The sequence below is a fragment of the Pleurodeles waltl genome, chromosome 9, assembly GCF_031143425.1.
Source record: "Pleurodeles waltl isolate 20211129_DDA chromosome 9, aPleWal1.hap1.20221129, whole genome shotgun sequence".
NCBI lineage: Eukaryota > Metazoa > Chordata > Amphibia > Caudata > Salamandridae > Pleurodeles > Pleurodeles waltl.
Window position 1 is genome coordinate 784,733,360 of NC_090448.1, and position 20,890 is coordinate 784,754,249.

Genomic DNA, 20,890 nt, shown 5'->3' on the forward strand with positions numbered 1-20,890 from the left:
CTCTGCTGACCGGATTAATGGGCCGACACGAGCGGGGTGAGGAGTGCGGGTTGGGGCGATGGCGGGTACGAGGCGCCCATCAATTAACGACACCTGCCTGCCGGGCCAGCTAATGGGCTCCCGGTGCCGGCCGTGTAAAGGAGGCAGGCTCATTAAAGGCACTGGCACAGTTGCTGTCTAGTGCCTTAATGCCTGGGCGTGCTCAGACTCCAACCTCTAAAAACATCATTTAAACACCCTCTAATAACAAGTTTACACTCCTGGAGCACCCTTTACACCCAGCACTCCCACAACTCTCTTCACTGGTTTTGTTCAGCGTTGACTGCAAACTAGCGGAAACCAGTGTAAGAGGTAGGGTGACCATTTAATGAAAACCGAAAGTGGCAAGATATAGAAGTAGGACAAGGGGTGGGACAAATTAACAGTGAGAGCCAGAGCCAAGCCAAGGCTCTAGCTCGGCTCCTAGAGCCTATACATGACCAAGCCCAGAAAAAGTGTGCTATGTAAATCACACACCACGAAATATACGATGACGTCTTATCAAAATTATATATATATATATATATATATATCTTAGTGGCAGTCGCCACTAGATAGTTATAGTGAGGTCCTAGTTTCAATGTAAAAAGCATTTTTTAGTTGCCTATTCCTTTCCTAGAGGGAACCACACATGGCTAGAAAGCTTTAAAAAAAAAAATATTCAGCGGATCCGGCGACATTTAAAAAAAAAAAATGAACCACAGCTCCCACACTTTGTCTACTTGAAGCCCCCGGGTGGGCCAAGTCCATTCTTTAAATGGAGTGCCAGGGGGGGGGGGGGGGGGGGCGCCTGCCCCCCACGCAGCCCTGCAGACACCACCTCCCCAGGGCTAAGCACAAATTATGTGCAGCCCTCCCACCTCGGGGACCATCACCTCCCTGGGGCTAATATAATTAATGGCAAGGGGAGGCCCATCGGGCTTTGACAGCTGTAGCCAAGTCATAGCAAATACTCCGCTTTTTGACAGTGGGACCTGTCAAACATGTCCCACTGTCAAAAAGCGCAGTTTTCATCTGTTTCCTGCATGCAGATATGCGTGCAGGGAACAGAGATAAAAGCTTTGCTTCAGCAAACACAGAGCTGCTACTTAAATCAGGTGCTTGCTTGCCGAAGCAATGGGACTATGTGGGAAGCTTTGAGGCTTCCCCTTGGTCACAGATCATAACATATGAAAAAAAAACATGTGGGGACTGAGGGGGAGTCCTTGAGGGCTCAGCCATGGTCCCAGATAACCCATAGGGGGCTAAAAGAAGTTTGAAGAAAAAAGGAATAGTTCAAGTGTGAAGGTCACTGAGCATTGAGGGCTTAAGTCCAGACAGGCTCGTTGTCCTCTTTTATTTATTTTTTCAGTTAAAAAGTTTAAGGTTCATGTGAAAGGTGATTTACAGAAACATCTCATTCTAAATATATCAAGCATAAAAGCCTAAACAAGTCTCCATCTCTCTCCCTCTCACTCTTTCTCTCTCTTTCAATCTCTTTCTTCCACTCACACACCCACTCAGACGCTTAAGCACTCACTCACAGACCCAATAAGAAACTCATGCACCCAGTCACAGCCCCAGTCTGACTCTCATGCACCCACTCACAGACACACTCAGACAGTTAGACACCCACTCACAGACCCACTCAGACTCTCACACACCCAATCACAAACCCACCGACACCCTCATGTACCCGCTCACAGACTCACGCTCACACTGGCGCACCCACTAAAACACTAATGTACACATCCTCAAACAGACAGACACTTCCACAGCCACTCTCACCCCCAGATACACCCTCTCACAGCTATTCTGACACTCAGAGAGGCCCGACCAACTTCCGCCACGCATGGGTAAAGGGCTCACACAGCACACACTGTGACTTACCCAACAATGTTTGGCACCCATGACATATTTGATAACATCATTGATAATATCAATGTGATATTTGCAGTAAAAATGTTGATGAAAAAACTGTGCGTGGTGGGGATGCAAGTTTTAGTTACCTTAGGGCACAAGTTATAGTTACTTGAAGTAACTCTAACTATAACTGGTGAATTTCTACCGTTTTGTACATTTAAAATGTGATCCTAACTATAACATCCCTGTAACCTTTGTTTTTTTTAAGTAAATGTGTGTATATATATATATATATATATATATATATATATAATTATATATATATATTTATTTTTTTCATGGGAAAAAACAAAGGTTACAGGGACATTATACTTAGGTTCTGAATTTACTCGTACAAAACAGGAGTAGAAATTCACCAGTTATAGTTAGAGTTACTTCAAGTAACTATAACTCGTGCCCTAATGTAACTATAACTCGCGCCCCCCTAAGCACAGTTTGTTCTTCAATTATATGAGTGATAAGGTTTCAGTTATATTTTTAATGATTTTATAGCAGTTGCCATAAGTGCTGTAACATACGGTAATTAGCAGTGCATGGTGAGGGTGCAAAATATAGTAACCTTAGGGCACAAGTTATAGTTGCTTATCGTATGAAACGTATAGTTTCGTACGAGTAAATTCAGAACCTAACTATAATGTCCTTGTAACCTTTTGTTTTTTCAGTGAATTTCTAAGGGTTTTTAAAATATATTTCCTAACTATAATGTTCCTGTAACCTTTGTTTTTTTCAGAGAATTTCTATATTTTTTTCATTACTGTACGTTAATCTAATGACCACCGCACATGGTGGTGGTTGGCCGCAGAGCCTGGCCTGTGGCCAGGTCCTGCAGCCAACCCCTGCAGCCAACTCCTCTAGCCACCCAAACCTGTGCTGCGCACAGCCTTTGGCTGTGCACAGCGGGGGTAGGCCACAGGGTCTGGCCTGCAGCCAGTCCCTGCAGCCAACCCCTATAACAACCCAAACCCACATGCCCCCCCTTCCCCAGGCTGATCTAGGCCCCAGGGACCTCTTCCCCAAGGGCCCAGCCTAAATATGTAATTTTTCTTTCGGGAGGAGGGGTGCACAGCCCCCAACCCAATCTCTGCCTTGGGGACTCTATCCCCCAGGGCTCGGCCTAAATATTGATTTTTTTTGGGGGGCGGAAGAGGGCCGCACAGCCCCCCTCCCCAGTCCGATTCAGCCCCTGTGACCCCATCCCCAGTACCCGACCTAACATATTTAATTTTTTTCAAGGGAAGGGGGCCGCATGCCTACCCTGGCTGATCTCATCCCCGGGGATCCCATCCCCTGGGGCACTGCCTGTTAATTAATTTTTGTGGGGGAGGAGGGTCGCGCGGCCCCCCTCCCAAGACTGATTGCGGCCCGTGGACCCCATACTCTGGGGTGTGACCTAATATATTTTTGTTGGAGGGTGGGGGGCAGAGTGGCCCTACTCCCCAGGGCCGATCTTGGGATCCAGCACTGCTGTCACAGACAGGGAGCTGCTAAGCCATCTTTCCAGGCAGGCAGACAGAGGAAACCTCCGCTCTGGGCTGTTTGACAGCTCTCCCTTCATTGGACCGGAGTGTTTGCTGTTGCTTGGCAGCAGCTTCAGAGCTGCCACCAAGCCACAGCAAAAAGTTTTCTCCTGGAGGTGGGTACCCTGGGACATAGCAGGAGCCGGTCGTGGGGGGTGGCGGCCCCCAGGGCCATCAAGGGCTCCTCGAGGGAGGATGTGCGTCCCCCTCCAACATGCATAACCGTGGGGAGGTGGTGGGCTGTAGGGAGTCCAAAATGAACCCCCTTTCTATTTTTTAAACTTTGCCCCAGGGAGGTGGTGGTCCCCGGGGTTGCGAAGGGGCCACGTGGCCCTCTACATAGTGTTTCAGTTATGCCCCCCACATAGAATTAAATTATAGCCCTGGGGAGATAGTGGTGCCCAGGGGGGTTGTGGGTGGGGGGGTAGGTGGCCACCCTACATGAGTTTTAGATTCTGCCTATTAAGGTGGCATCTCTGTGGGAGGCCAGGAGGCCATGCCATTTAAAAAAGAACAATGCCCCGGGACCTGGCCCACCCGCTGGCTTATTTAAAAACGAGTGTGGGAGACAGCGCTTGTTTTTTAAAAACATTTTCCCACAAAATTGCGTCAACGGCATGATTTCGCAGCAAAATGTTTTTTAAAAATGCTTTTTTACTTGTTACTCTGGAGGGCTACCTCTGGGACCCCAGCACCAGAACTAAGAGGTTAGGTTGTTTCCACCCTGGCCCCTTTTCTTTTTCTTTTTTTTTTTTTTTACACTTTTTTTTATGGGACTCTGCCAAAGACGAGTCCCAAGATGGCTGCCAACAATTGCTGGTTTTAAGTGTTGGCAGCCAATCACAGCTGTGCATTTCCCTGCAAGCGCTCGTCTTTTTTTTAAATCATCGTGAAAGATCCGAGGCTCTAGATATACACATTTATTTTTCCTATAATTTCTCAAAAACTACTGAATGGATTTCCACCAAATAAGCGAAAGCATAATCTGTCTACTGAAAGCTAGATTTCTGCTAAATTCTCAGTAATTCCATCCAGCAGTTTGGCCTGTAGTCATGTCTAAAGGTCCTTTGGGCATTAACATCAGAAAAGCAACGTTTTTTACCCCTTTTTCTTCAGCCCCCGCTTGACAGACCACGTCAAAGCTTTTTATGCACAACAAGAATCAACAGGCCACTATTTTTGGACTCCTATAAATATACTGATTATTGTATTCAGGTAGAAATAGGGCACCTAACTCAAATGATGAACTGTCAGAAAGCATTTTGAGGGTCTCCGAAAAGCGCAAAGGGGAGAGGAAAGAAGAAAGAGTAAAGAGCTAGCAAAGGAATGGTGCCAGGAAGCTTGTGGCTTCTCAAGATCATGGTATCTCACCTAGTGGATAATGAGTAGTTATGTGAAAGAAACAATATGAGAACTTGCACACACTAAAAAGTATTTCTGAGGAATACTTAATTGAATGTGACGTTTCATAGTATGTGATTTGTAATCATGGAACATCTTAAGAGTTGAAATAATTTACCTTTTTTGATACTGTTCTGAAATCTGAATAAATGTTTATACCATACTAAATGTGCCTAATAGGACAGAAAGGCACCAAAAATTAAATGGGCTTATCGTATTTTGCTTTTATGCTTCTGTAACTCCCACATCTGAGACATGTCAATTTGAAAATATGTGAGTTTGCTTTAAGGACACCTGAACTCCTGCATCTGGAACATTGCAACTTTCCCAAAGACATAACGTGCACTTGAAAACTTAAATGAGAGTGTTGAAGACATGCAGAGAAAATGCCATTATCTGTGGCCTCCTCCATAGGGACAATAAGATCAGCTACGACGCCAACTACAGTCCGAAAATGATTTGACGGCCCAATGCAAAACAACAGATTAAAAGTGCTCTAGGCCCCATTCAGAGCTTGCACATATCAATAGGTCAAAATATTTTTGCAACCTTCTATGTTTTGTGCAACCTTGTAATGTGAATTATAACAAGTAACCGACACACTGGATTTATGTTCAGTGGTATCGACATCCTCAAAGACAAGTATTGTTCCAGAATATCGTGGCCTGAATATCTCTTACAAAAATATAGTCTCCTGAATACTGGACAATTACTAGGCTTCCTCTTACCACTTGTAAGTTGTTTCTGAAACATTCCTGCAGTTAACCACCAATAATTATTAGATAGCACATAAAATAAATCTGAATGTGATTGTTTGAACTTAAGCTTTCAAACACATAGGGCCTCATTAGAACCTAGTGGTCTCATGTCCGCCAGGTTCGCGGTTACGTCAGACCCCTGCCAATGCAGCGGTCCGAGCGCCACATTATGACTGCCGCGGTTGGACCACCAGCACCTCCAGAATTAGTTGCCCCAGCTGTCTGGTGATCATGGTGGTCCTAATAAGCCAGGCCAGCATTGCAAGCAGCGCTGCCCTGGGTACAACTCCATTCTCTGCCAGCAATTTCATGGCACTTTTACGGTCATGAAAAGGCTGGCGGAGAACGGGAGCACTGGGGCCCCTGCACTGCCCATGCTTTGAGCATGGGCAGTGCAGGGGCCCCCTGGCCAGAACCATCACAATGTTCACCCTGTACAACAGCATTGCCACCGGCTCTATTACGAGCCGGAGACGATGCTGTAGCCCGTTTCCCGCTGGGCCAGCGGATGGAAACTGAGGTTTCTGCCCGCTGACCCAGTGGGAAACTCGTAATGGGCCCAGTAGGGAGGCAGCAACAATGGCGGCAACCTCCCTGTTGGGATGTCAGCGGACGGGCTTTTCTGCCCGCCAAAATCGTAATGACCCCAATAGTATTGGCAGTGGTGGCATGCGTCTTTTCATTCAATTTCTTCACTTTCACTTCAGAATTACTAGAAAAGCCATCATTTGGCAGTATTTAAACAGGGAAACAAAATTAAGGAATTACAAAAAATCGGAAGACAACTATCCAAAAACCATAATTTTGAGCCAAACAGGAATAACACAACTCTGTGACACTCACCTGTCCAACAATTTCCGTTAGTGTACATCTGTGTCTCAAGCTTCTAGAGTATCCACAGTTTTCCCCACCACCCCTTGTCACCAAATAAAGTTTATTTGCTGAGCTAACGCATAATGTAAATATTTTCTAATTGTGAAAAACTACTTTTCTTGCCTGTCCTTAAAATAATCAATTTCTCAGAAAGCTTCTTTTTGGGGGGGTTGAAGAATCCTGTCACTTGCTCATGCAAAACACAACATTTCACTTTTATTATGCTTCACGCAAACTGCTTTGCTGGATCTTAGTGGTGTTTGTGTTCAATACTCATCAAATACAGTAATTTAGTTTACTTCAGAGCAGGGTAAACCACACAACTCTTGATGCTAGAAGTAAGGTGGATGATTGCTCAAAAGTGCTCTGACAGATAGGTAGAAAATCATTCTCCATCTCTTCTGTCCCGAACACAGTGTATCCCCTTCTTGACCTCTGAAAAAAACCCTAGGCACCCATTTGACTTGCAGTCACTGGATCTCACAGATATTTGGGATAATAATCAGAATAACTACAATACACCAGAATAGCATTCAACCACAAACCCCCGTCCACGGGTGAACATTTGTCTCCCTTCCTCCATCTCGGCTATGTTGTGTTCATTGGTGAATGAAAATATGTAATTATGCCCAGAGTCATGTCTTTTAGCTCATCAGCATGCCAGCTGTTCACTGATCGAAAACACATCCACATTTCACTTTAAGTCCTGCAGTGCTAGAGCTGTAGGACAAGCCACGACTCAATGACTCACCATAGGGTTGTGCGTGAGACTCTACGCATCTTATGATGCTCGAAACGTAGGCTGAAGCCAGCAGATGCTAAAGGTCTACTTTTTAATTTCAACACAGCTGAAACCAAGAGAGGAGTGCAGTGTATGATGTTGGCGCACAACACTTTTTGTAGGGAAATGGTCAAACAAATCCTGTCCATGTGCACTGGTTTCGTCGCTGCACAGTAGTGGCATTTGTGGCGTTCATTCCATATTTCTGCTTTTTTCATCATAGTCAGGACCTACGAGTCCCTCATCTAATGTCTCTGCCAATATATTCACTTGCGAGGAAAACATGCTCAGATACTGCCCAAAGCCTAACATGCCAAGAATAGGAAAACGATGCCTTGGCCACGTCCCAGTCATGCTGGAGATCTGACAGTTCTTCTGGTCAGTGAGCAAACAAGCACAGGACACAGAAGCAATCCTAGCTAGCCAAGCCAAGCTATCAGATGTGACTCCTCTGTCCGCTAGCCAAGAACAGTAATATTGACCGATATCATCATTAACCACTACCACGGAAAAACACAAACAATATCACAGCAATACAGCATGTAAAGAATGGTTCAACAAACCAATATTGGAAAAGCCTGGGAGCAGTATCTTCAATCACATCAAGGCAAGAACAGTAGCATTAATCATAGCCCAGAACAGCAACACTGACGAATATTTGTGTGTTTTGTATTATTTAACTGTATTCTTTCCTATCGCCGTGTTCGGGTCTTTTGAATGCTGTTGAAGGGGAATCTTGAACATTTATGACATTTTGAAGACACAAGTCCAGAAAAGTAACACAAGTCAATATCACAAAATACACAGTATAACTTTACTAGCCAATATCAGGACAAGCAATAGAAAGTAATATTGACTAACGTCACAATAAACCAATAAAAAATGCAACAGCGACTATCGAAACAAGATACAAACTATTTAATTAAACAATAGTATAGTAATTGGAGACCGCTAAGACTAAATAGTGTCAGAATACAACATTAACGCTAAAACTGTGTAACTGAGAAACTAAACCAAGGACAATCAGGTCGACCCCATAAAAGAACTAACGAATAAGCAAGGTATTCTGATGAAGAATTGTAGCACAGTCCAATGTCGGAAGAGACCAATGATGGGAACATTAAAAACTATTTACACAATAATGATCACAGGAAAGAATATCAAACACAGCCTTGACCCTTAGCACTAACCCGTTTCACAACAAGCAGTCAATTGTAACACTGGCCAATACCATAACAATCCAGCAATAGCAACATTTTCCAATATATTAACAAACTTAGAAAAATAAACAGATGAATGCCTGAACTAATACAAGAACAAGAAATGAAGGTGACCTGAATCCTCTATGAACCTCGGAAGAGAAATGTTTCAACGCTCTGCAAAGCTTCATCAGATCGTTGTTACACTTAATTTCTAATTACACCACTTTGCATAACTATGCGCCCTTCTTGTTTAAAATTTACCAAAAGTTCGCCATTCTTGCTGAAAATGGACAGTGAAGGTAGAAAAACAATATAACACGAGTGGCTGTGCTTTTCTTTTTTTGCACTATTTTTTTGGCACGGACTGCACTCGTGTCAAAATGTGCCACAAGGATGCATTCTGCACTAAAACAGCACTAATTAACAGATTTGCATATTTTAGCCTAATTTTGCTGAAATTTCACATATTTACGTAAAAAGCTAATTACCCAGTTTTCCCATGACCCTAGTAAAGACGTGGTCTTTATTCTTTTGGATGAAAAAACTGCACAGTAACAAGTGTTTTGCTTCAGGTGTATATGCATATTGTGTTTTACCATGAACTATCCACACTGGGCACACCACTTTCTGAGACTTGCGATGGTAACACACAATGTAGTTTGGGCTTATTTTAGTTCTTATTACTGTACACATAAACCGCTGGCATACAACCCTGGAGTGAAATGCATGGCATATCTATAATGAAACACACTTTGGGTGTCCCATTTTTGAAACCAGAAGAGTTAAGACCATTCTGAACGTTATGATCAGTTCTTTGAAGACCATTTCATAAGACCAGCTATGGAAGCAGTCCTGTCTTCTGAGTCCACAAGACACGCTAAGTGAATTTATGAAACGCAAGACAATAAGGCAATCCACTTGATGAAAGCAGTGTAGAAGAATTCCATGAAGATGCTTCATGTTCAGTAATCACACAGGAACAAACTAATCAAAGGGAACTACCAAGCTGCTCAAGGAAGCGCATGCAGGTATCGACGGCACTGGCCTGAGGCAAACTTGGATGACCAATGCATGTGGAGATTCAGTTTGTTTGTAGTTATGATTTGAAACTTCCTCATGTCTGTTCTACTTAGGAGAGTGGGTGGTGCAGGTGGCCTGAGACCGCTTCCTTTTTCATTACAGCTATGAACAGCTACTACAATGCCTTTGGTTGCGCCAGAGTCTTTTCTGACTTTCAACTACCTGTGCCGTGCATTCGCGGAATCCAGCGAGTCACAGTTACTTAAACTGGCCTGACTTTGAATTAGTCATAGCATCCTGGAGATTTGTTTGGTGCGACCAATTTAATGTGTGTTGCCAGCATCGTTAAATCAGGCTTGGCAGAATTAAAGGTAAGATTACAACTTTTCCTACTTTTCTTTTATTAATCTAATCTTTTGGAATTCAGCTTTTGTTTGATTCCCTTCTGAATACATGATTACATCATACATGTACACGAGTTCTTGATCACTAAATCGAGGAAAGCTGGGCTGATAAAATTTTCAACAGGCAGAAGGAGCAATTTGGAGGGACTTGGCTAAAATAACATGCCCTATTTGATCTTTTGCCAATTTTAATTGTACATTTCTTTTCTCACCTACAACGCTAACTCTTGCCAATGTTCTGGGCCAGTGCCTGGGAATTTTGTGATTAGAAATGATAAAGAAGAACATGGAGAAGATTGCTTGGGTGATCGCTGCATGCTTTCTGACCAAAACAGACCCACAGTGACATGGCGACTTAACATCTCAATGCAAAGGTTGCAAGTCTTAAAATATCTTCAACTGTGCATGCCTCCTTATAGTGTCTCGTGCACCAGGGCTTTAACAGATGTGCCTGTAAACTCAAAGGCTGGTCTGAAAGGCTGCTTTGCAATGTCGTGCCCTATGGTGTTGTCTGAAACAGCACAACCTCCTGCTCTGCAGGGAGGTGCTCAGCAACATCTTTAAGGATAGACCACATGTCAGTGGAGTAATTGGAAATACACACTGATGCACAATAGGTTGTCAGGGCACAGCTGCTAAACTGGAACATCGTTTTCCTTATGAGTCAGTAATATCTGACTGCCTGTAGGAAAAAGACTGGGGCCGGATGATTGGTGTCTCTTTCAGGCAGCAGCTGTAACTGCGTCTTTTAACCACAGAGTACAAAAATAAACTGTTGTTGTTGCCAGGTATTGGGTGCATTTTAAGTCTGAGGACAAGCTACGTGGGATAAAACAGGTGTTCGTAAGTGGAAATGAATCCGATGTTTCTTCATCATTTGGTTAAAATCTTGTTTGGGAGTGGTTGACTCACAACCTTGGCTGGCCTTGACCAAACAGGTGTGCTCTAACTCCCGGGTGAACAAAAACACAGGTATGTTCCTGAGGCTGTGAAGGAACAAGCGTGAGATAACGTTCCTGAATGAGCACGTGTCCCTATGCCTGTTGAGGACCAGGAAAGGTCGGACTGGGACAAGAGGTAGGCCTAGGCACCAAATAGAAGTGGCCCTCATTAGTAAAGCATATTGTTAAAAAATAGTAATATATGGGAAATAAACAGAAACAATCGGTATATATGTCCGTAAAACCAGCCCAAACTGCTAAAAAAAGCGGTCCACACACTGATCTGACAGACCACCCCTTCAGGCACTGCCATATAGGCCAGTCCAGCTTTGAGACCAGGTTGGTCTCTGAAGCACCGACTAAACAAGTGTAAACCTACGATTGTTCCTGAAAAGGCATTTCTCTGAGGATCTGAGTACTCTATCTGAATTGGAATCTCCCTGAAGCACTGACTGAACAGGTATATCTTTAAGGCTCTACTTCCACAGGCACCTCTTTGTGGCACTGACTGACAGATGTATCTATAATCCTACCTCATCAGTGATCTCCCTGATGCCCTGTCTAAACAGGTGTACCCGAATAAGTATCTGCCTAAGACACGGACTGAACAGGCAACTACACCAGGCTCGTATTAAACAGATATCTCTCAAAGGCTCTTACCAAACAGGTGTAACCCTATAATGCTACCTGAAGATGTATCTCTGTGAGGCATAGACTGAACAGGTGTATTCCTATAACTATACCTGATGAGGTATCTCTTTCAAGCGCTGACTAAAGAGGTGCATCCCTATAACTTAACCGAGCAAGTATCTGCATGAGGCACTGACTGACAGGTGCATCCTTATAATTCTACCTGATCAGGTGTCTGAAAAGGTGTTTCCTGAAGGCTCTTTCCGAAGAGGTATTTTTCTGAAGCATTGATTAATCAGGTGACACCCTAAGTCTTTATTTGAACAGGTACTTTTCTGAGTGCTTACTGAAAGGTGTATCTCTATAACTTTACCTGGGCATTTATCTCTCTGAGGCACAGACTGAACAGGTGTGTAACTATAGGTTTTAGAGCAAAGCCTGGAGCTACTAAAGTGCGGTCTGGTTTTGGCCAAATCTTAACACCAAATGGAACCAGGAGCTAACAAGGGATCATGCATTAAAATGCATGACATATCCTCTAAATGTATACAAAAGTACATATCTTTTACTTCAGGTCACTGCTTTGCTGTCTAAGCCTATGAATTTGTTACTGGCAGGTGTACTTCCTGTACAAATCCTATGCTAAACATTATTGGCTTGCCTTTATACGAAAGCGCTGTCATGCAGACTGTTCATTTTAAGTGCGAGCAGCGTTTTTGGCACCATAGGAAGCCAAGTCTTACTAAAGCTGGTTCCGGTTATATTTTATGCTTTGTGCAACGGCGCCTTTAAATTCTTTGTGCAGCACTCTGGAGAGTAAAGGGGGATATTTACAAGCACCTCCCACTAAGGTGGCTTTTCCCCCACGTCATATTTACAAAGTGGCGCAATGCTCGCATTGCGCCACTTTGCAACCCCTTGTACCACATTATGCCTGCATCAGGCATAATGTATGCAAGGGGGGGAATTCCGACACAGGAAGGCCCAAAAACACTGCACACTGAAATTTACATTTCATTGTGCCTTTTTTTCCATCATTTTTAAGGCCTGCTCAGTGCAGGCATTAAAATGACACACCCATTTTAATCAATGGGCCTCCCTGTGCTTTGCTGCACTAGTATCCAATTTTGGATGCTAGTGCAGCAAAAAGCCACAATAGCCTCAAAAATGTTGACGCTACTGTCCTAACGACCACCATGGTGCTCTGTGTTGTAAATATGGCGTAACGATGATGTTGTTAGGTGGGGCGGGGGCGACACAAGAAAAGTGGTGCATCGTTATCGATGCACCACTTTCTAGTAAATATGCCCCTAAGTGTGGGCCAGTATGTTCATGGTAAGCCTCACATGGCGGATAATTAGACCCTCTTGTATTGTTCATATATCTCAACGGAATTCCTGCTCAGACAAGGGCATTCATGTTACGAAAAACAGTACAATATTTACACTTAGAAGATACTACACATGATCAGGAACTTCGAATCCCCCGATCTGAGTAGAACCCCACTCATTAAAATCAACTCCAAACACAGGTTCACACAATATGCTCCCAATAAATTGCAAAATGGTTTGGGTTAGTGATGGGAAGAGCGCCCATGGCTGGTACTCACGGTCATTGCACACAGGACCGCCATAGGAGGTCATGGAACAGTCGCACGTGTAGCCATCCCACTGCTGAAGGCAGACGCCCTGGTTTGCACAAGAGTCTTCCGTGCACGTGGTGCTGGGACCTGTTGGGGAGCAAAAGAGCTAGTATTACAAACTTTTTTGAGTTGATTTCAGCTACTTTAGACTGTTCCCTCAAAAAGCAACAAGTGGGAAGACAGCAACAACAAAATCACAGGAAAGCTGCCAAATGCCCCAATGTCATTTGTGACACTTTGAGTGAGTCCTGGCTTTTTACCTAATAGCAGAGATGTTGGGGAAATATTCTGCACTGTCACATTACTCCTCTTGCTTATGTGGATGGTTTCCCCCAGTTCTTTATACTGTTGGAGTTAGGCTGAACTTGACAACAGCTGAGTAGGGACCAACCAAGATTCTGTTCATTTGTAGTGTGCCAACCTTTGAGTGCCAGACTGCCAGGCTAGGCAGTGGATTTGAGAGCTTTTGTATGGCCACCCACACGAACCAGATTTCACTGAGATGGATATACATCCCAGTTTCATGACCAGACTGGGCAACCCTGCTCATGTTTGGAGATCTTTCTTGACCACACTGCCTTCCTGGGAGTGCTTGAAATGGTGCTTTTCTAGAGGTACTCATGCATTGACAGGGGTGGGCTACCTGAGCAATGAGTTATTTGGATATCCCAGAGAAAGGGAAGCAAGAATTATGCAGTGTCTGATGAAGTGTTGACGGGATGGCCATGTCACTATGCCGCCAGTCCTACATCCTACATTTCTAGAACGCAACCTTTTCAAAGGGTACATTCCTACACCCAGACACGATTCCCACATACTCAAAGTGAGCGGAAAGAGGGTCCATGGAATGAGGAGGTGCTTGGATTTAGAACGGGCTAGTTTTTACTCCTGAGGTAAAGACATTATGACTTGCAAAATGGCACCAAACGCAGTTTCCTACATAAGATAGTCAAGTGGGTCTACCCACTCGAGGAACATTTTAGGGGAACACTTTTGTGGTTCATCACATGTTAGCATGCTTCGAGTGAGTAAACATGTGGTCTTTGGAATAAGGGGCCGCCAAATATGACAAGCAAAGTGACTAGCAAGTTAGGTAAATAAATAAATAATGAAATAAATCAGGGCTGTTTGAACCTTTGCTCTTACACCATTCCGTTCCTGATTTCCTTGATTATTTTGACCTTTTTCTGACTTATTTCTGTCTATAATCCTTTATGTTCCTGCTTGTTTTGTGTTGTCACTTTCTAGTTGAGGGCTCTTTAAACTTTTTTCTATGAGCCCCTCTGGGCATATCTTTGGCTTTCATGAGGTGCCTGCCCAAAGATTGAAAACCATCTATTTTCTGAGCTATTTTCCCTGGATATATTTTCTTCCCTGATTTTGCTACTGGAGCCCATGTACTTATTATTTCAGGTTATACATTTGTAAAAGCTTGTGGTGTGGAGATGGATTTTGGGTAATTGGGTCCAAACTCTGAAACTCCCTGGATGGGCCCTTCAGGTGTCCCTCTGTACATGTGCTGGACTCTTCCCAACTGGCCTCTTGTAAGGCCGTGAAAATGTCCCTTTTTGGCGTTTGGATAAAGACATTGTAGCTATCTCTTGAGGACACTCATATGGTCATTGCAGGGCACATCATTTGGCAGACAGTTAGGCCTGACATTACATTATCACTTTGGGGATGTGGTTAGGTCCTTACTGCACACAAAGCCAGCACAGATCTGTCTTTGGCAGAGGCATCTTCTCAGGACCTGGCCCGGGGTTCACATCGGACACTCTCATCCCAGCTAGTTGCACACTCCTAGCGCTCTACCGCGGCAGGCAACTCTTGGGTTAAGACTCCGCAGAGCTCTTCACACAGTGCACTTCAGATGTGCTGGCTATATCAGTGCTTGCTTGATGTGTGATTGCATGGTGGTAAAAACGTCACTGAAAGAAGGGCAACCAGGCAAATGAATCCGGGAAAAAGAAGGATGCCGAGGCATACATATAATAATGTATGGTTAGCAAAAGCGTAGGTAAAGGATGGGTGACAAGGCAAAGATGTTATCTCTTTTCAATTCTTCCTATTTCCCCTGAACACTTCCAGGTGACTTTGGGGTGAGACCTGTACAAACAAAGAACTATGTCAGGGAATGCGAGCGGGCAAACAAGTCAGGAAAGCAGACAGACAGGACGAACATTGATTGACTGTTTTATTGAGGACACACTCTATAGTGCACCTAGAACACCAGGCTCCATGGAGCTGGAGCAGAGCTAATCTAATGAAGGGCGAGCTCGGTAACATCATTTGCTGTATGTCTGCAGCACCATTCTCCATTTCCTGACTTATTTGCCTCCCCACCCTTCCTTTACTGGCATGTTTGCCCTGTCATCTTCCATTCCCTGGCTAGGCTGCCCCTTCACCGTCCATTTTCTAACACAATTGCCCTCAGGTAAAACGTTAGTGTTATTATTCACTTTAGTCCTATCAAAATATTGCAAACATTTTAAAAGGGTGATAAAATCCGATCAAAGCTTTCACATATTCTTCCTTTTCTAACAATTGCATTACACATTTGAGATAACACTGGCACTTCGGGATTTAAATTTGCCTTTGGTTTATTCACGCGTTATTAATTTACTACCACAAGAGACAAGGTGTAATTTCCTTTGTGCAAACTGAACAGCACTCTGCAACATCCAAAAAAACAAGAGCACAGCACAATCTACTGGGCTTTCGTTCTTTTTTCCGGCCTTCCTGGGTGTTTATCCATCTCTATATTTATTTATCCCCGCCTCTCATTAACGTATTTTTCCTATCTTTCTATTCATCTTAATATGTTTCCCTTTATTTATTTCTCTGTATCCTGTTTCTGCTTCTCCATGTCTAACTATCGCTTTTACTATTTTTTCATGTATTCCTCTTTCTCTCAATGTATCTGTCTACATTTATCCTGATCCTCGTATTTCCGTCTCTGTGTTACACCACGTTTGCCTAGCATTCTTTTATCATTTCCAATTCGTATTATAATCGGCCTTGTAGAGAGTGTGTTTCCGAATAGTCCTAGACTGACCCCTGAGAAAATATTTTCACTGTTAGGTTCTTAAAATGGAATCCTGGGTTTTTAGAAGAATATACAAGATTGACATATCATATAATAAGTCTTACAGTGTCTTCTCAGGAGAAATTTGGGGTCCAATTTAACAGACCCTATCGCCACTGGAGCGTCACTTTTAGTGACCCTCCGGTGGTACGATGCACTGTGCCTTATTTACAAGGTGGCGTTAAGCCACTTTCTGTGGCTTAACGCCACCTTGTAAATACGTCCACTTCAGATGCAGCACTTTGCGTGGGAGGGGCGTGCAAATGGGTGTTGCTGTGGGCGTGCCACAGCAACACCCATTGCATTTTGACTCTACCCCAGATTTATGAGTTTTTGTAAACTTGAGGCAGCGCCAAAATCTAACGCCACCCAAGGGGTAGGGTTAACATGGCGAAACAAGGAGAAATACTTTCATTTCTTCTCATCTTTTGCTTTTTCTACGTGTGCAGAAAGAGCAAATCACCATTGAAGATTGTTTTAGTGCAGAAAGGTGTCCCTTCCTGCACAAAAACAATCTCACCCGCAGCTTAGCTATCCTTGCACCATTGTGAAAGGGTGGCTGCGTTTGGCGCTCGGCAGCAAATTTAGCGCCGGCGGCAACAAAGGAGTGCGCCATATTCTATTAGTGCGGTGCATCCCTGTGTTTTGAAAATGAGGAGAGTGGTGCTGCTAAATGTGGCGCAGCTTCGTTCACCGACATTTTCTTTTAAATGTGGGCCATGGTTTCTAGTCTAACAATGATTTTGCTGTAAGGGTGACGCTTTCCATGTGGATGTAAGGAGCCAATAAGGGGTCTGCCTTACCTGTGGCATCTCTTCCAGAATATCACACTGCTACTGTAGCCCTAGTTTCAGGTAGACTGTTGGCGCCGAGTCTTGCTGCTTCCACCATTACCTCTAAATTCCTTCCCCCAAACAAGGCAGGCCTGAGAGACAACTGAGGAGTCTGGCTTCATTAGTGGAGAATTCATGCACTTCAGCAACGCTCAAGCTCACCGAGACCAGTGCTGGCGACTCATGGTCCGCTGACCTCACTGTAACATTCTCTAATGGATCAGAGAGCTATATGTGACGATCATACACCAGTGGATTAGCAAGCCTACTTTTCCCTTGGATTGGCTGTACTTTTTCACAGTCACGCACTGAGTGAGATGTGACTAATTTCTGCTAAGGCTCCTTTCCTACTGATGCACCACGTGGACAGGACCTACTGCTGTATCCACACCCACACTCCTGGCTAAGCCAAATCATATGCAGAAGCCCAGGGCACCTAAATGTTGCCTCTGCAAGGTCAGATCTGTGTTTGCTCCCTCTGCTCCGTGAACCCAGAGACCAGTGAAGGCCCACCACATTTTGTGCCATCCACACTGGCAGACCATCCTCTATCTTAACTGAGGCATGACAGGTTAGAATTTCTGTATGTTTCATCCTAATCTCCAACCTTCCTAAATCCTCTATACGCTCTTGGGCCTTACTTTGAAAAACTGATCATTCTTTCATAATGCAGGACATTACCGGCTCCTAGAATGTTTTCTCTACGTGGTTTGTCCAGTATGCTTTGTAATGTTCGTTATTTCTCAGATGTATGCTGTTGGGTCAAATATACCTGCTCGATAGCCATGTGCACCCTACTTATCATTTAACCATTTTAGTTTTGCTCAAAGCGATGTGCCGCAGTAACAGGAGCACATTGACCAAAATGTCCCTGGCTTATATTGTGGGGAACTCTAAATATAGCAGGCGGCTACCTCCAGCAGGACCGAGGCAATGGTCCATGTCAAGCTAGCGGGCTGACCGACATACTTTAAATGAGCCCCTTAATGTTTAGAAAGGCTCTGCAGGAAATTCGATGCTATTTTGTATAAATTGGGCCTTGTAATGATCTTCGGGAATAAGGTGATAAACGTAGGGCTTCATTTTAAAGATGAAAAGCTGTAAACTAAACCTCTTATATTTATATTTTGGAATCAAATTTGACTTGAAGTAATCAGAAAAGGAGCCAAACTCTGATAAAACGTAAAATGTAGCTGCACAATCATTGTAATTTCCCCCCAAAAAATCAATCTGACATAAGGTATTACATTTCCAGATTTCATAGAAAAAGAAACCACTTTCTGTAAAATGCAGTTCTTTGCCTGTAGATGTCCCTAAACCTCGGTGCATTTGAGAGTGAGTCTTCTAAAATACACACATTAATCAAAGATCGTCCCTATCTTGGGATGTCTTCTACAGAATATTGCCAAAAACAGATACCATCATTTTATTTTCTTCCAGGTCACTGCTAGCTTCCTGATTTTGCAAGTTTGACCAAAACATGGACTGAAGGTTGATTTTGAGGCCTGGCATGGCGGCTGCCCACTCTATAACTAAATAGAAGCCATCCGATCTACAAATACCATTATTCCTGTGTGAGCGAGCCGGCCTAACAGAATAAAACCTTTTCCCGCAGTCTAAGTGGAGACGTCGATATAGATTGATCGCATTACTGAAATATGATATTCCTCTGGGGCTCTCCAGTCTTTTCACCCTTCCTCTAATCTTCCACCGGAATCCCATTTTATGAACCGCTGGGCCTTGTTGTACATTGTTTTTACTGATTTTAGAAAATGATAGATTTCTCCAGGATCTTGTTAGTCACAGGTGTCTTCTACACTGAACAGGCAGAAAACATTAAATTCAAAGCTATTCTGCAAATGCTCCAGTAAGGGCACCATTAGGCGTGTGGCAGTATTGGAGTACCTCTATAAGTTGAGGGTGCACTTGCCCTTCAAAATTGCAGACCCTCTGCCTCAATGAAAGTCAACGGAGTCACAGGGTTTCTGTCACCTCAAATGACTCCACCATTACAAACCACTGGCACAGCAGTCCGCCCACCACTAGACCAGTGGGTTACAGTGGACGAATCCCAGCCCCATCTAGGGAGGGTTAATCGTCACTTATTTTTCCTTCGTGCAACTGTTGCGCAAGGCATTGAGGTCCCAAAAAGAATGTGAAGAAGTGGCAAACATGAGGGGGGGGGGGGGCCGTCCTACTTGTCAGAGGCATTTGTATTTACTTTACAGAAAAATCCCACATTGAAGGTTGTTTTAATAGAAAGCAACAGAGAATACTGAGTGGAACGAAAAAGCGTGGTTGCTCGCTTGACATTCAAGTGTGATGAAAGTTCATCCACCAAACCAATGGATGCACTTTCATCACAAACACTCCCACCTGGGGAAATGTGGATCTCTAAGCATGACGGGATGTGGTCTGCCAGGGGAGCGGAAAATGTATGAGTTGAGGCACAAATATTAAGAATATAATATTCTTGGAAACAGAACACTTTGGGGGTTATTCTAACTTTGGAGGAGGTGTTAATCCGTCCCAAAAGTGACGGAAAAGTGACGGATTTACCACCAGCCGTATTACGAGTCCATTATATCCTATGGAACTCGTAATACGGCTGGTGGTATATCCGTCACTTCACCGTCACTTTTGGGACAGATTAACACTCCTCCAAAGTTAGAATAACCCCCTTTATCATGACTTTTGTCTTGCCGGTTCTCCATATCCACCTCAGGCGTCAGTGCTTTGATGAAAATGTTGTCTTTTCCAAGAAAGTATGTTTGTAAGTTTAACACAAATAGTGCACAGTTCAGAATCTCTTTAATGTATTGAATCCTACATTAGTATATTACTTGATAGGAAGATTCCAAAAACAAAGTGAACTATCGGACCACGTGTCACTAATTCTTCGGCTGGACGATACTGACGCGATCTGATGCCCGGTATGGCGGCTTAATGCCTGGTAGTTGCAGGATAGTGAATACGCTCAGGCCCAGAGGGACCACCTCTCTGACTACTTTACCTTTAATCTTCGATCTGTGCCATCCCCCGGAACGATCTGGGCTGCTTGTAAGGCCACCCTCAGGGGGCATGCAAGGCATCTCCTTCGGGTGCGGGAACGCGCACGAAATCAAAAAGTGTTGGCGCACGAGGCCAGAGCTGTGCGTCTAGAGGGCCAGCTCACTGACTCCCCGCTTGCATCTGCCACACTGCAATTAGCTTTTGTCAGAGAAGAGATTAAGCACACTACTCTTGAGACAGTGAAACACATGTGGCGAGCCTCCACGGCCCGCATATATGGGTGGGGAGACAAAAACGGCAAGCTCTTACATTGCCGTGCGACTAGACCAATGGTAAGCAGAGTCGTTCCAGAGGTTGTCGACGACTCGGGCACCATTTCCCAGACGCCGTACGAAATAGCACAGAGTTTCGCCACCTACTAAAGGAAGCTCTACGAAGAGCGGCCTAGGCCTCAGGTGGAAAGTGAGGCCCCCTTGTTGGAGGAGGTGTCTCTTCCTCAGATCTTGGTGGTGGAAATACAGGACCTTGAGGAGCCTATTGGCCTCAAAGAAGTCGAGGCTCCTATATCGGAGCTGACTGCGGGCAAGACACCGGGCCCGACGGTTTTCCGGCGGAGCTTTACACCACGTTTCGCGATATCCTAGCTCCCCACCTGCTCACCATGTTCGAGGAGGCTGAGAAAACTGGGAGTTTCCCCCCCAGTTTAGACCAAGCCACCATAGTGGTGATCCCTAAGACTACCCCACCCCCCCTCGCGGCACTGCTCTGCATATCGCCCCGTTTTGCTGCTCAACACTGAACTCAAGATACTGTCCACGGTTCTGGGCATTTGATTGAAAAGGGTGCTGTC

The 20,890-nt window shown here is 44.3% G+C and overlaps 1 protein-coding gene across 11 annotated transcripts in view; it reads right to left on the bottom strand.

Annotated features, from left to right (window-relative positions):
• Positions 1–20,890, bottom strand: part of NRXN2 (neurexin 2) — a 1,698,261-nt gene that overhangs the window by 560,146 nt on the left and 1,117,225 nt on the right. For all 11 annotated transcript variants that reach the window (XM_069207993.1, XM_069207988.1, XM_069207998.1 and 8 more), the window contains one exon: positions 13,078–13,197. In XM_069207993.1, the coding sequence (XP_069064094.1) occupies positions 13,078–13,197 (120 nt within the window). The remainder of the gene's footprint in view (positions 1–13,077; positions 13,198–20,890) is intronic.